General features: G+C 38.6%; 1 protein-coding gene across 5 annotated transcripts in view; it reads left to right on the top strand.

Moving 5' to 3' along the window:
* The window catches only part of Eps15 (epidermal growth factor receptor pathway substrate 15), a 98782-nt gene that overhangs the window by 37752 nt on the left and 44528 nt on the right, over window positions 1-16502 (top strand). For 2 of the 5 annotated variants that reach the window (XM_040756977.1, XM_040756979.1), the window contains exons 9-12: window positions 263-460; window positions 1187-1353; window positions 4763-4919; window positions 10756-10841. In XM_040756977.1, coding sequence (XP_040612911.1) covers window positions 263-460; window positions 1187-1353; window positions 4763-4919; window positions 10756-10841 — 608 coding nt within the window. The remainder of the gene's footprint in view (window positions 1-262; window positions 461-1186; window positions 1354-4762; window positions 4920-10755; window positions 10842-16502) is intronic. The other 3 variants (XM_040756978.1, XM_005072120.4, XM_021228390.2) reach the window with 3 other exon arrangements.

The raw sequence follows: 16502 nt of genomic DNA, 5'->3' as shown, positions 1-16502 counted from the left end.
TTTGAAAAGCCATGGCTCATACCTTTAATCCAGCATTTGGGAGGAAGAGTCAGAGGCAGGTGGATCTGAGTTTCAGACCAGCCTGATCTACAGAGTGAGTTCCAGGATAGCCAGGGCTATACAGAGAAACCAACTCCCTCCCCCCCCCCAAATTTTTTTGAGATTGCTTGAAAATGATTTGTTGTTGAACAGTGAGCAATTCAGTGAGTGGATTTTATGATAATTTAAATATATGCATGACTCTGTTTTGTTTATCTTCAAGGCCATGTTTTTGGTATATTGTGCACTGGAGAAAGAACCTGTGCCAATGTCCTTGCCTCCAGCCTTGGTGCCACCCTCTAAGAGAAAAACGGTCAGTATTTCAGGCTCCATGTGGTTGATCCCCTCTTCAGCAGCCAAGGAATCTTACCACTCCTTACCACCTGTAGGCATTTTACCTACCAAAGCACCGTTAAGACAGGTAGAAATTTATCAGTGTTAAAGGATTTTGCTTTAACAAAGTGCATGAATGTGATTGATAAAGATAGAAGGAGCAGTTAATGCTGCTACACTCCCTTTAGTTGAACCTGCATAATGTGATGTCCCAGAGGAGGCAGATGCTCCTTAGGTCTTGTGGATGTTTAACTGATTTTTGCCTCGAGCTATCAGAGATCAAAGATGGAAATAGAAGATACTATGTGCTAACATGCATGCTTTTCCTGTCATATAATTGTTTTTAATCCATAGTAACTCCTTATTCTTCAGGTCACGTTACTAATTCTGATGGATTCTTACTTCCTCTGACCTATCTCTTGTCAGGCTGTGTAATGTCAACCGTATTGACAACCTGTACAAGTTCAGCTCTGGGCAAAATTTTGCATGAAACAATAGAAAACGAAGCATGGGGCTTATCTAGATCATTTGTTTTACAGGTTTTTCCAGATACTGGTGTTAGTATGGGAATTTATAGACCAGGGCTTAATTGTGCTTGAGTTTACTGGCTTCTTAAAAGAAAAATATTAAATTAATACCTGTAAATGTGGTCCTAACTGACTTGTAATTTTGTTGCATTCTCTTTATACTGTTTGGTTGTGGTGTGTGGTAATCAGTGCACTGACATCAAAGTTGAGTAGATTTGTTCAGATTGGTGACAGATACTCTTATGATTCGAAAGAATATCATTTCAAAGTTGGTTTCATTTTGACAGAAACTTCTCTCCTCTCTCCAGTGGGTTGTAACCCCTTCAGAAAAGGCTAAATATGATGAAATCTTCCTAAAAATTGATAAGGATATGGATGGATATGTATCTGGAATTGAGGTCCGTGAAACCTTCCTGAAAACAGGTTTACTTCCTGGCTTACTAGCCCACATTTGGTAAGACTTTATTTTAATAGAATTCTTTAAAAAGTGTGTGTATCTGTAGTTCTATAACAACTCTAGTTTTGTTTTTTTGGTTTTTTTTTTTTTTTTTTTTTTTTTGGTTTTTACGAGACAGGGTTTCTCTGTATTGTTTTGGAGGCTATCTGTCCAGCCCGGCCTCGAACTCACAGAGATCCGCCTGCCTCTGCCTCCCGAGTGCTGGGATTAAAGGCATGCGCCACCACCGCCCGGCTACAACTCTAGTTTTCATACAGTCTTATATTTTTTATTAAAAATTTTTATTTTTAAATTTAAATTCAAATTAGAAACAAGGTTTCTTCACATGCCAATCTCACGTCCCTCTCCCTTTCCCTCCCCTCCTCCCACCACAGTCTTTTTTTTTTTTTTACTAGTTTTTGTGAATAGGTCTTAATAATAAAAAGCCAGAGTTAGATATTAGGGTAAATGCTGAAAGGTCAAGAAGTAAAGGAACCAGCCACAAGAGAGACCTCTTATCTCTACTGAATCCTCAGACCAAAGGGGCAACCCTGTCCCTTTGAATCCTCAGATTAAATGCAATGAGCTCCTGTCTCCTGCATTGTATTAATCTCTTTGCCCAGCCATATTACTCCTGTCTCTAGTGCTGGGATTAAAGGTGTGAGTCACCACTGCCTGACTCTGTTTCTCTTTTAGACTGGATCAGTCTCGTTGCCCAGGGTGCCTTGAACTCACAGAGATCCACCTGCTTCTGCCTCCTGAGTGCTGGGATTAAAGGTATGTACCACCACTGCCTGGTGTCTATGGCTAAGCTTTATTTGTTAGATCACAAACAAAATATCAGCACAAATGGGTTAGTATTTGTTTAATTTTTTAATAGAGGAAATTCAAATCTGAAGAATTATTGTGTACAATGAACAAAATTCAAAAGTAGGAATTTTAAAAAGTGTAACATTTCATTTGTTTATACTAATTAAAATCGAATGTTCTTAAGAGAATCCAGATATCTGAAATTTGAACAGTTTAATAAGTAGTGCCTTTAGGGGCTGGAGATATAGCATGCAGAAGGGCCTGGATTTGATCCCTTGTGTTACATAAATTGGGTGTGGTGGTATATACCTGCAATCCCAGTGCCCATGGAAGTACGGGATCGATTAGGTCCTGTCCAGCTACTTTAAGGCCAGCCTGGAATAAATGAGACCATGTCTCAAAAAATTCTTTTTCATTTTTCTTTAGAGCTGAATAGTATCCATATATATACATATTTAGCCATTTATGTGTTGATGAAGGTCTCTTGGTCTCATTTCATATACAGAATAGAGCAGCAATAAACAGGGGTGCAAATGTCTTTTGGTATCAGAAAGAAAAATCTTGAGTGTTCTTGTGCGTCCTTGCCTATAGCTTATTCGTGTATACCTGCAAACAAATGCGTGTACATGAGAATAGTAAATGTTACATGCAGTAGGAGAGTAGGAAAGGGTGGTGAGGAAGGATGGGTACAGGTAAAGAATGCATGAGTCTTCAAAGAGAGTATAAAAGTTGTGTTTCTAGTTTTAACTCTGTCATAGACTTTTCAGTTTTTGTGCATAAACCTATAAGCAAAATTCTATAGCTTCAGAATAGCTGTATGTACTCATTGAATTTGAATATATTCATTGAGGTATATAGACTTTTAGTCTAGGAGGTTGCTTGTTTGAATGGCTACATTAGTTTAGCTGGATGAGGTTTTGTTTGTAAAGTTTATACAAGATAGTGTTTTTATTTAAATAAAGTAATAGTGTACCTGTCTAATCCTGTAAGAGGTATGTGCACTATACCTTGGTATGACAATTGTTTGTTGGCCATGCAGTTCATATTACATATGATAATGCAAATGAAATTGCTTTGTCCTATGCCTGCCACCACCCTGGTTTATTATACCAGATGTTATTTTGAGGTTTTAAAAAAGCAACAAACACAAGAAGTTTCAAAGAAAAACTTGATGGAGAGCAAAGCATAGTGGGTCTGATTCAAGAGAGATGAGTATTGAGACTGGAAAAGATTATACTTGCATAGCTGAATCTGCAATCTTTGAGTGCCTAGGTTAAGCACCCATAACAAAGGTAACTGTCACAAATGGGTTTGGTTCTGTGCTCGGGCTTTAATCATACATTGCCTTTCTTATGGTCCCTCACAAAAAGAGTATCTTTACTTATAGATGAAACTAAGATTGAGACCTTGATTTTTTTTTCGAGGTTTTAAGTAGTTAAGAGAAAAGCTGGAATCCACATTAAGCTTAATGCTGTGTTCCAGTTATTTTTCATCAGGCGACACTGACTTTCAAAGAATTAAGCATAAGAAGAAGAAAAAAAGACAAATAGAATGAAACATGTGTTCTCTTCCTTCAATTGACAGGTTTTACTGTATTTTCTGGTGCTCTTACATTTATTGTCAGCCAGGCAGTGGTGGCACATGCCTTTAATCCCAGCAGAGGGGTTAAAAGAGGCAGAGGCAGGTGGATCTCTGTGAGTTTTGAGGCCAGCCTGGTCTACAGAGTGAGTTCCAGGACAGGCTCCAAAGCTACAGAAAAACCCTAAGCCTGTTACCCTGTTTTACCACCTTTCCACTCTCTGGAGCTCTTCTTTACATTATGTCTACTTTTAACTTTTTATTTGTTTTCTAGTAACCTCCTGAGCTTAATTAGGGTTGCTTGCATACCCACGATGTAAAATTCTTTACTGGATCATGTGCAGCTTACTAGTGACTGCTTCACTGAAGAAAAATGACTTCCCTTCCTGGGCAGCCATTAACAACCTCAGCAAGAGTGGGACCTCGTGTGCTCCTTTCCTTCCCATGCAGCAGTGCTGATGAACTCAGCCTTAGACAAGTAACCCCAGCTGCTGTGTTGTTTCCATAAGACAGCATTCCACAGCACCCCCTCCATCGTCCTGCTTAGCCATTCTTTCTGCTTTCTCTTTGTGATGTTTCCCTGGCTTTGGTAATCCTCCTCCCTCCTTCTTTTCTCCTCCTCCTCCTCCTCCTCCTCCTCCTCCTCCTCCTCCTCCTCCTCCTCCTCCTCCTCCTCCTCCTCCTCCTCCTCCTCCTCCCATCTTCCTCCTTCCTTCTTCCTCCTCCTCCTTTCTTCAACAGGGTTTCTCTGTGTAGCCCTGGCAGTCTTGGAACTCGCTCTGTAGACCAGGCTTGCCCCAAATTCAGAGATCTGCCTGCCTCTGCCTTCTGAGAGCTGTGACTGAAGTCATGCCTGGCTTCTTTATAGTATTTTAATGTAGTACACCTCTGTATCATTTATGTGAGTTTTAAGTAGGCTATACGATCTGCCTATTTCAACTCAGCTGATTATTTTTAAAAAGTTAAAATCATTTTTCTCATGGATTTTGGGAATAATAATTGTAGATTTATATATTATTCATTTTGTTTATTTATATAGGGCTCTGTGTGACACAAAGAACTGTGGGAAGCTTTCAAAAGACCAGTTTGCCTTGGCTTTTCACTTAATCAATCAAAAGTTAACAAAGGGCATTGATCCTCCTCATATTCTCACTCCTGAGATGATTCCACCATCAGACAGGTCTAGTTTACAAAAGGTAAGATAACCTCAAAGAAGATCTGCATGCCTGTGTCTAGTCACAAAGGTGGAGGGGCAGAGCCTCTCTGTTGTCAGTTTAGTGTGTATCTGTGAGCATGCTCACATCCCTTTTTTTTTCCTTTTTTTAATTTAAATTAGAAACAAGCTTGTTTCACATGTCAATCCCAGCTCCTTCTCCTTTCCCTCCTCCCCCAACCCCCCCAGCCCTCCACCCAGTCCCCACTATACTCTCCAGGGAGGGTGAGGCCCTTCATGGGGGATCTCAAAGTTTGTCATATCTTCTGGGGCAGGGTCTATGTGTCCAGGCTGAGAGAGCATCACTCCATGTGGAATGGGCTCCCAGAGTTCTTTCAGATGTCAGGGATAAGTACTGATCTAGTACCCAAGGCCTCCTCACTGACAACCACTTTCAGGGGGTCTGGATGGGCCCCATGCTGGGCTCTCAGCCATCAGTCTGTGGGGTCCATGAGCTCCCCCTTGTTCAGGTCAGCTGTTTCTGCTCACATCCCTCCTATAGCATCCTTGAACTGCAGCTTGTCAACCCCACTATTCATTACTCATATGACAGCTGTAGTTTGTTAAATTGAAGGGATTTTTTTTTTGAAACAGGTCTCATATAGCCCAGCCTGGTGTTGAACACTATGTAACTGAGAATTACTTTGAACTTCTGATCCTTCCTCCTTTCACTTCCCAAATGCTAGAGTTATAAGCATGCACCAAAAACATAAAAGAAAAAAATGTTAGCTGTAAGAATTAAATTGTTACATTTCACTCTTACAGAAAACAATACAAATTTGGAAACAAAATCTAGGAGATAGTGATTGCTTGGTGTCAATTTTACATCAAAATAACCTTCAAGCCAGGCGTTGGTGGCGCACACCTTTAATCCCAGCACTCAGGAGGCAGAGACAGGCGGATCTCTGTGAGTTCGAAGGCAGCTTGAGCCTGGTCTACAGATCGAGTTCCAGGACAGCCTCCAAAACAATACAGAGAAACCCTGTCTCAAAAAATAAAAAAAATAAAAAATAACCTTCAAGAAAATTGTATGTTGAGGAACATCTGTAAGTGTTCTTTGCCATAAAATGTATATACTTCATATCTAAACATCTAGAAGTTAGTTGGGTTTCTGGTCAGTGGTGGGAATTTTCAAAACATCTTTATTTTAACCATGTTGTACTTTGAATTTTTTCTTCCTTATCTAGAAACGTTTTTTTTAAAATACAGTATATTTACAATATCCTGGTCTGTAATAGACGTTTCAAAAGACTTACAGTGGTGGGTTTAGTTACTTTTTTCAAAGTAACAAAATAACCGGGTATGGTTTGAACCTGTTAGCTCCTGGGTAGGCTGAAGCTAAAGAATTCATGGATCCAGAAGTTCAAGGCTATCCTGGGCAGTGCAAGAAGACCTCGTCTCAAAAGCAAAAGACCCAAAGAAAATAAAGCATCCCCCAAACTTTGTATCTTTAAATCCCTTTTCACCTGCAATATAAATATTGCTGTAGTGACTTTTTAGGGTTGTAAGTAACAGGAGCTGTCAAATGTGCGTTATTAAGAACTTTCGAGTACCAATAGAATGTTTTGATTTTAATTAATTTTGTAGTATAGTTAAAATTTCCATTTTAATCTAACAAAAATCAGAAATGGACTTTTTCCCCCTCAGGTAAACTAAATAAAATTCACATCTGCCAGGTCCTGAGAATTAGATATATGAATGAGTTTTGTACTTTGTGAGTTTTTAGACTCGTTGATGTCTGACATGTTTCCTAGTTTGTTGAGAGGCTGAAAGTGATGCACACAGAAAGATGAAGGTACTGATTTATTCTTAAACGCTCTGTGCTCTGTTCTATATCTCAGCTGTGTAGCACTGCAAGCTTCACTTATGTAGAGTTTTTCCTTTTGAAACTCTCACCAACTCTTAATTTCTAAGAGAACAGAAATTACTGAATCAGTTTTGTCTGTTCCTGAAATCTGTATGCAAGAGACACTTAAAGTTGTGTCTGTTGACATAGTTTGTACTTAGACTTCTCATAAGTTCATTCACTAGAGCATACAAAGGTGTACTTAACACTTGGTGTCAGAGTCATTGGGATATTTTATAATTGTTGCCTTATCTATTTAACCAAAAACATTAAAATTTGTACTTTCAAATAATCTCTTTTTGACTTATAATCTGACTTTTTAAAAAAGGTACTGCATTTGTTTTTTTGTTTTGTTTTTGTTTTTGGTAGTTTCAACTAATCCCTTTTGAATGTCGCTTTCCTCCTTCTGTGTTTTCTCTAGTTTGGACTGTTTTTTCCATTCTGCAGCACTCTGCTTTCGCCTTTCTTGTACTGTCAGTTTCTTAACTCTCCTCTCTCTCAAGGTTAGAGCTTTATTTTATGCTGTCTTTGTTGTATTTTAGTGTTACAGCTTTTTAGTTACATGATATATTTCGAAATTAGAGTGGTTTTTATGTATAAAAGTTAATAAATAATGAAAACAGCAGATCAGCATGCTTCTGTCATGTGTCACTTGATACTTGCATGCCCTGTGGCTTACCTTCCTTAGACTCCTTAATCCACTTAAAATCACTAAGGTGAGGCTTTTAGGAAATTCACAAAACAGTGTGAAAGAAAATACTTGTAAGGGTGCATACAGGGCTGGAGAGATGGCTCAGCAGTTAAGAGCATTGACTGCTCTTCCAAAGGATCCAGGTTTGGTTCCCAGCACTTACATGGGGACTTCACAACTGTCTGCAACTCCAGTTCTAGGGGGTGCTGCAGCAGCTGGTACCCTCTTCTGGCTTCCACCAGCACTATATATGTACATGGTGCACTTCCATACATATGACAAAACACTCATACACATACAAAGTAAACAAAAATGGAGTGTGTGGAAGATGCCTTAGCAGCTAAGGGCCCTGGCTGCTCTTCTGGAAGACCTGGGTGTGATTCCAGGCATGACAGCTTACAACCATCTGTAACTCCAGTTTTGTGGGATCCACAGGCACCTAGCACTTATTCAGTGTAGACTTGTAAGTGGGCAAATGCCCATACATATAAAAAATCAAAATTAAATAAATGGATAAAGTAATTTTTAAAAAAGGCCATTCTACATTCCTGTGTACCCTTCACATGCTATGCAGATATTTAGTTGAACTTTTCCATATTTGCTTGCATGCCATTTTAGTCATATAAAGCTATTACCTTCGAACTTGCTTGAGGTTAAACTAATTTGTTTAAGTGTATCCTCTTGCCTGTTGGTATTTTAGTAGCAAAGACTGTCAAATGTGATTCACTTTTTAAAGTTGGAATGACAGAAGAGGTGTGGAAGCCTCGTGTTTCCTGGTATACTTGCACCTCTGGTAGAACACTTCTCAGTAGCATTTAAGTGATAGAAGTTACTTGGTGATGAGAGTGAGATCAAATTCTATTTTTTCATTTTCTTTTTCACCTGCCTGACTCATCCTAACCCAAAGGTCAAGTTTAAATAAAGTGAAAACTTAGTGAATAACTATCTCATACAGAAATCTGCTTTAAAATTCTTAATTTAATATAGAATCAGTAACAGTCTGTATACCAGTGGGGTTTAGTAAAATAGCTAGGTATTTTTGAGTATTATTATGACAATGTACACTAGTAACCTCAGTACTCCAGAGGCTGAGGCAGTAGGTTTACAATAAGTTTAAGGCTAGCCTAGGCTCAACTGCCCCTCCAAAAGAAGTATATTTGATGTAAAGTTGTAATTAATATAAAATTTGAAGCATAACTAATTGAATATATAGATGAGTTTTAACACTGCTAGTCAAAACCACTCAATACTAGCAGGCTGTGTGATTTTTTTTTTTTAAAAAGAAGGAATTATTTGTCAGCTTTTATCAACCTGTTTACCAAATTTCCTTTTAGCACAGTGTTTTCTAAGCTATTTTTGCATACAAATGCCAAAGGTCATGTTATGAACTGACAGTTTTATTTAATCAGAAGACTTTCCTTTTTTTTTTTTTTTTTTGGTTTTACGAGACAGGGTTTCTCTGTATTGTTTTGGAGGCTGTCGGTCCAGCCTGGCCTCAAACTCACAGAGATCCGCCTGCCTCTGCCTCCCGAGTGCTTGTATTAAAGGCGTGCGCCACCACCGCCCAGCCTAATCAGAAGACTTTTGATCAAATTCATAGCTGGGTTCAACTTTGAGAAGTCACTTAGTCTTTTACCTCAGCTCTAAATTTAGCTAGTACTTACTCCCAATGATCCAATTTTCAGATTACTTTTGAGAACTGATTGATGGGCTTAGTAGTGCGTAGTAAATTTTAATGATTGTAAGGGTGAGGAAATTGAATATTATGGAACTTTGAGATCTCTTTTGCTGTGTGAGTTGGTGACACATTAAATTCACATTAGTTTAATGTTCTGCTAATAAGGTCACTAATACATCTTAGATCTCACACATTCAGGTTTCAGTTTTATGATTTCCATAAGCTGATGATTCTGTTATTTATTAACCTCATTGTAATAGTGTATATAAAGGAACAGTTATCCTCTTGTTTTGACATTAGAAAGCTAAACAGGATATCATGGGAGTTCAAAAAAGAAAATTACTTCATTTTATCTAGGTAGGCAGGGCAGACATTTCTTTCTTCACTTTTCTGGTGAAGAGGATAAAGTTAATAAAATAACAGAATCTAGATTGAACTTAAATTTTGTATGTATATAAGTACCATTTGGTAACCAATTCTGATACCCTTATTAAAATAAAACTATGTGTTAGGTATACTGGTGCCGCCATGTAATCCTAGTAGGAGACAAGGTCACCATTGTCTCCATGACAAGTTTAAGGCTGTCTTGTGTAAATTTGATCCTTCTCTAAAAACCAAAAATGGGTTGGACAGATGACTTTAACAGTTAAGTGTGTGTACTGCTCTTGCAGAGGGACTGGAGTTTGACTCCCAGAACTTGGGTTAGACTACTTACAACCACCTAAAACTGGATCTGATGCCTTTTTCTGGCCTCTCTGTAGTGTGCACATGCATGCACAGACACACAGAACTGAGTCTCTTAAAAAAAAATAGAGCTGGGCAGTGATGGCGCAGGTCTTTAATCCCAGCACTCGGGAGGCAGAGACAGACAGATTTCTGAGTTTGAGGCTAGCCTGATCTACAAAGTGAGTTCCAGGATAGGCTTCAAAGCTACAGAAAAACCCTGTTTAAAAAACAAAGAAACAAACAAAAAAACAGAACAACACTTAATACACACTAAAAAAGTAAATAAATAAATAAAGATTTCATATATACAGAGTTACATATGTGGTAATAGTATTTATTATAGAACATATTTGAGAAGTTGGTTAGTTGGTTTTAGGTTAGAGCAGATAATAAAAGCATTTAACAAAGTTAGTATTTGTTGAATTGAATAAAATGAACCACCATTATAATTCTGAGGGTCAACAAAATCTGTGTACTTATTCTGTGTTGGATGATGTGAATGGAAATAAATCGTCATCCTTCTTCCTGACAAATAACACATCTCAGTGAAGGAATTCGTTTTTAATTTAGCATGTGTTTTATTTACTGCAGAATTCTGGGTAAGCTAGAATCGTGAGACAAAGGCAATGGGATCTGAAGTGTGTATTCATATTATTGAATAATAGCTTTCTGGGGGAGGTAAGGGAACTGTCTTAATATACACGTGTATGTATAATTAACAACCATGTATATATGATTATGCGAAGTATTTTATTAAATGATTTAAAAGTGCTAATAATGTAGTGAAGTGGAATATCTTGTTACCGTGTATAGCTTTAGCATTTTGAGTGCTTAGCATTTTTAATAGTAATTTATAACTGTGAATTTTCTGTTTTTAGGCCATCACAGGATCAAGTCCTGTTGCAGATTTCTCTGCTATTAAGGAACTAGATACCCTTAACAATGAAATAGTTGACCTGCAGAGGTATGTAAAATAAAAATATAGCTGACTTTATAGGCACACATATAGATTATATGTTCAACATATGTGTATTACATAAACATATCCTCATTTCTTTTTTTCGGGGAGGGGGGGTGGTTTCAAGACAGGATTTCTCAGTATTGCTTTGGAGGCTGTCCTGAAACTCCCTCTGTAGATCAGGCTGGCCTCAAACTCACAGAGATTCGCCTGCCTCTGCCTCCCGAGTGCTAAGCCACCAATACCTGGCACATATCCTCATTTCTAATGCATAGTTTGAGAAATGCTGCTTTACTAAATTAAACACCATAATTCTGCTTAAATGAAATCAGAGTAACTGAGTGACTGAGGAAGATGCTCACTGTTGACCTCTTTTTTTTTTTTTGGTTTTTTGGTTTTTTGGTTTTTTTTTTTTTTTTTTCGAGACAGGGTTTCTCTGTGGCTTTGGAGGCTGTCCTGGAACTCGCTTGGTAGTCCAGGCTGGTCTTGAACTTACAGAGATCCACCTGCCTCTGTCTCCCGAGTGCTGGGATTAAAGGCGTGCGCCACCAACGCCCGGCTACTGTTGACCTCTTGCCTTCACACCCGCACATATATGCATGTACCCACAAATACATACACAAACACACACACACACACACACACACACGTACTCATAAATACACACACACATATATGCATGTACACACACACACCTATACCTTTTTACTACTTTGGTTTAAAATGGAAGTGAACATTTGGTTACTATGTCTATAACGATGTTTAGATTTGATGTTGACAAGACCTGCTCCATTAAACATTCTTGCTTGCTTGTGTGTGTATGTATATTAATACTTAGGCAGCTAAATAGGAAAACACTTGTCTCTGTGTCTCTCAAGCTGATTTAAACAGACAAATTCTTCAGTGTTCTACACTTGCTTTCTTGACTTGAACAGTTGTTTCATGCATAAAATGTCTTTGTAGCTATTTTAATAGGAATTAGTGCACCATAGCTAAAATACTGTTTAACTTTTGTTGTCATTTCTAATATTTGTTCCATTTGGGCAGTTAAGCTTTTGCCAATAACTAATACCTAAGTTTTTTTTTCTACTGTACTATGAAAGCTAAAGAGTTATAAAACCTTGTTTTAGATTATGGTCACATTTTATCAGTATGTGATACATTTATATATGAAATGACATGACATTTGTCGAAGTATTTTAAGTGAGACCTGTAACATAGGCAAACTTTGATTATGTCACCTTACCATGTCACAATAAGACTCATCTACCTATGCGAAAGCTATACTTGTTCAGTTTTTTAAGTTTACATTAGATCACCATGTCTTTTGGATACTTCATTATATACCTAGCCTTTCATTTTTGTGAATAAAAGGTTTTGTTTTGTTTTTTTTCCCCAGAGACAGGGTTTCTCTGTATTGTTTTGTAGGTTGTCCTGGAACTCACTCTGTAGACCAGGCTGGCCTCAAACTCACAGAGATCCGCCTGCCTCTGCCTCCCAAGAGCTGGGATTAAAGGTGTGTGCCACCAATGCCCGGCATCATTTTTGTGAATAAGGTTTTTTTTTCTGTACAAAAATTTTTACTCATGAGATTTTTGTCTTTGAGTCTTTATAATATATTAGAATGAATGTATATAAGTATGAAACAGGAAAGAATTCAAACAGTATATGTGATATTTACTAAGTTGGTTTCTGACAGAAGATTCTACATTTATTACTTTTTTAGCGTTTATTTTATGTATTTGTATGTGCACACATGTATGTGAATGTGCTGTGATACATATGGAAAGGCCAGAGAAAAATTTTCCGCTCAGTTGTCTGTCTCCTCCCACCAGGTGGGTCCTGAGGATCAAACTAAGATTGTCAGGCTTGGTGGCAAGTGTCTTATCCGTTGTGCCATCTTACTGGCCCTTTCATTGGTTCAGAGATGAAGATGTTGGATTCCAAGGACTTGACATAGGATATACTGTTCAGGCCTCCATTAGGTCCCTGTCCTTAGTTGAATCCCATTTTCATTTTTGATCACTGTATGTGAAGGGCTCTTCTTTCTTCATGGTGTTCCCCTACAGAGCACAGAGGCACACACCTCTAATTCCAGCACTCAGAAGGCAGAGGCAAGCAGATCTCTGAGTTCAAAGTCTGCCTGGCTTACAGAGAGAGATCTAGGACATCCAGGGCTACACAGAGAGACCCTGTCCATCTCTAAATAACAAAAACCAACAACAAAAACCCCATAGCATTTCCACTATCATCCTGACCATTCTTTTTAGACATTTCCTACAGTATATTGTCTCCTATGGCACTGTAAAACTTCATAACAGCAGGGATTGTATTTGCTCTTTCTATCTTCAGCACTAAGCAGAGTGCTATAACCAACCTCTCACTTCTGCTTTACCCTTTTATTAGTCACTTTTCTTCTCACTATGAGGAAATACATGACAGAAGCAACTGATCCGTGGGGGGTGGTGGTGGTGGTGGCAGGATTTATATTGGCTCACAGTTTCAGAGGCTTCAGTCCATCATAGCAAAGTAAGCTGGACGGTGGGAGTGGAACCTGTTAAAGAGCTTCTCATACAGTTGCCAGACCTGAAAGCAGAGGCTGCACTGGCAATGGGGCTGGCCTATAACTTTCAAAAGCCCGCTCCTGGTGACCTAACTTCTCCAGCCACACCAGACTCCCCACAACCTCCCAAATAGCAATGCCAGCTAAAGACCACGTATCCAAATGTAACAACTTGTGAGGACATTCCCATTCAAACTATACTAATCCCTTTCCTCTAACCGTAATATGCATGTGAGCATATTGCCTCTCGCCTCAGCCTGCCTCCTCTTGTATTATTCATTGTCTCTGATTTTACTGTTCTTGTTGGCCTGGGCATACTTTTAACATTGTATGCTTTATGGCCTAAGTTAAATATCTCTTGTTAAGCTGTTCTTAAAATCTTTAGGTTGCTAGTTGCTCTTTTTCTACTTCCAGAAACTTGATCTGTACTTACTATGTTTATTTTTTTTAAGACAGGATCTCTCTGAGTAACCCTAATTGGCCTAGAGCTCACTATGTAGACCAGCCTGCCTTCAAAAATTTCCACCTACCTCTGCCTCCTGAATGCTGGGGTTATAGGTGTGCACCGCCATGCCCAGCTAGTTCTTAAAAGTTGTTCATGGATCCCATAAGAGAACCCTTACTCTGAAAGTAAAATGCCTCAGAGAAGTTCTGGGGATTTTGTTTTGGAGCAGTTTTTTTTTTAAAGATTTATTTTATTTTTAATCATGTTTATCTGGGTATGTACATATGAACCAGGTGCCTGGGGTGGTCAGAGGTGTCACTTAGGGCTCCCTCACCAGTGATATCATGGAATAGGCTGGTCCAGATTAAGATGAACTGTTAATATAAAATACATTAATTTCAAGTATCAGAAAGGAATGTAAAACATATCAATAATACTTTTAGATTTATTACATGCTCTAATTGAATGTAGTAAAGTATATAAAACATTAAAATTCACTTGTTTCTTTTTAATGCGTAGATAGTAGGTAATTTTAAATTACATATATGTTGTGGTTGTGGTAGCTTATTGAGGGTCACTTATGTCTTAAAGCAGCAAGTTTTAAGATATATTATATTATATTATAGTCTGGATTTGGAAAACAAAACATCCACCAAGATATTTTAGATTCTGGGCAGAGAGTAGTGATCTTTTTTTTGTTGTTGTTGTTGTTTTGGTTCTTTGAGACAGGGTGTGTCTGTGTAGCTCTGGTTGTCCTGGAACTCACTATGTACACCAGACTGGCCTTGAACTCATGGAGATCTGCCCACCTCTGCCTCCCGAATGCTGGGGAGGTGGTGGTCTTTAATTCCAGCACTCAGGAAGCAAAGGCAGGCAGATCTTTGTGAATTTGAAGATGGCCTGGTATACACAGTAAGTTTTAGGACAGCCAAGGCTATGTAGAGAGACCCTGTATCTTTAAAAAAAAAAAAAAAGGAAGGAAGAAAGAAAGGAAGGAAGAAAGAAAGAAAGAAAGAAAGAAAGAAAGAAAGAAAGAAAGAAAGAAAGAGAAAAGTTTTAGGATCTAGGGGATTTAAGAGTCCCAGTCTCCACAAATATACGAGCTAAGTGTTGTCAGTTCGTATGCTTCATTTGCCACTTGTAAAAACCCACTAAATAACTCAGCATGATGGCACACACCTTTAATCCTAGCACTGGGAAGGTAGAAGCAAGAAATCTCTGAGTTGAAGGCCAGCTTGGTTAATATATCGAGTTCCAGGACAGACAAGGTTACATAGTAAGACCCTGTTTGAATTAAAAAACAAAAAACCCGGTAAATTGGTTTATACTAATAATAGAATGGCCCTAATAATGTCTCCCAAAGTTTATTTAGCACCCATTATGTGCCAGGCATCATGTTGTATTTTTTGTAGGTATAATGTAAATTAATCTTGGTCAGCAACTTTATGATTTTGTTGAATATGTTTTCTGTCCCTTTGAGTTGGATTTCTTCACTTTCTTCTATACCTATTATTCTTAGGTTTGGTCTTTTCACGGTGTCCCATATTTCCTGGATATTTTGTATTAGGGATTTGTTGGACTTCAGATTTTCTTCGATTGGTGAATCTATTTCTCCTAGTGTATCTTCAACACCTGAGATTCTCTCTTCCATCTCTTGTATTCTGTTGGTTATGCTTGTGTCTGTAGTACCTGTCCGTTTCCCCAGTTTTTCGATTTCCAGCATTCCTTCAGACTGTGTTTTTTTATTGTCTCCATGTCAGCTTTCAGTCCTTGCACTGTTTGAATTGTTTCTTGTAAATTTGCTTCGTGTTTTCCTCCCTTTCTTCCATTTGTTGGATTTTTTTGGTTTGTTTTTCTTCTATTTCTTGCATTTTTTGGTTTGTTTTTTCTTCCATTTCTTTAAGGGATTTTCTCACATCCTCTTTGAGGGCCTCTATCATTTTCATAAAGGTGTTTTTAAGGTCATTCCCTTCTGCTTAATCTTCATTGGGGTGTTCAGGTCTTACTGGTGTAGAATCTCTAGACTCTGGTGGTGTCATATTTGTTTTTCTGTTGCTGAGTGTGTTCTTATATTGCCTTTTCCCCATCACTTCTTCCAGTGGGTGAAGAAAGAGTCTCTTCCTCTCCTGGTGGGCAGGTGACCAGGGTTCCCTTTCGGTGGGTGCAAATAAATCCAATACTCTCTGGCCTCTGCTCTCTGCCCTCTGCCCTGGGTTTGGTTGGAAGTGGAGCAGCTCTCTCTGCAGGCTCCTGGTCACTTGGTCATCCTTCCTGGAGGAGTCCACCTGGCTGCAGTCCCCAAGCCAGGGTATCCAAGAGAGGGCGAGCGTGCTCACCTCTGCCCTCTGCCCTGGGTTTGGGCAGAAGTGGAACACGGTCAGCAACTTTATTATCCCTATAAAATAGTTCAGAAAACCAAGTTCAGGGTTTATGGATAAAAAATGACAAATACGTTATTTTTTTTATTTGAAAGACAAACATTTACTTCTTCAAAAAATGAATCATCTTCCCAGGACTCAGGAGGCAGAGGCAGGAGGATCTTTGTGAGTTCTCGGCCAGCCTGGTCTTCAGAGAGAGTTCCAGGACAGCCTCCAAGACTACAGAGAAACCCTGTCTTGAAACAACAACAACAAAATCATCTCATTTTGGATCCTGCTAC

This window comes from Mesocricetus auratus, unplaced genomic scaffold (assembly GCF_017639785.1).
Source record: "Mesocricetus auratus isolate SY011 unplaced genomic scaffold, BCM_Maur_2.0 Super-Scaffold_100014, whole genome shotgun sequence".
NCBI lineage: Eukaryota > Metazoa > Chordata > Mammalia > Rodentia > Cricetidae > Mesocricetus > Mesocricetus auratus.
This window is presented reverse-complemented; position numbering and strand designations above follow the sequence as displayed.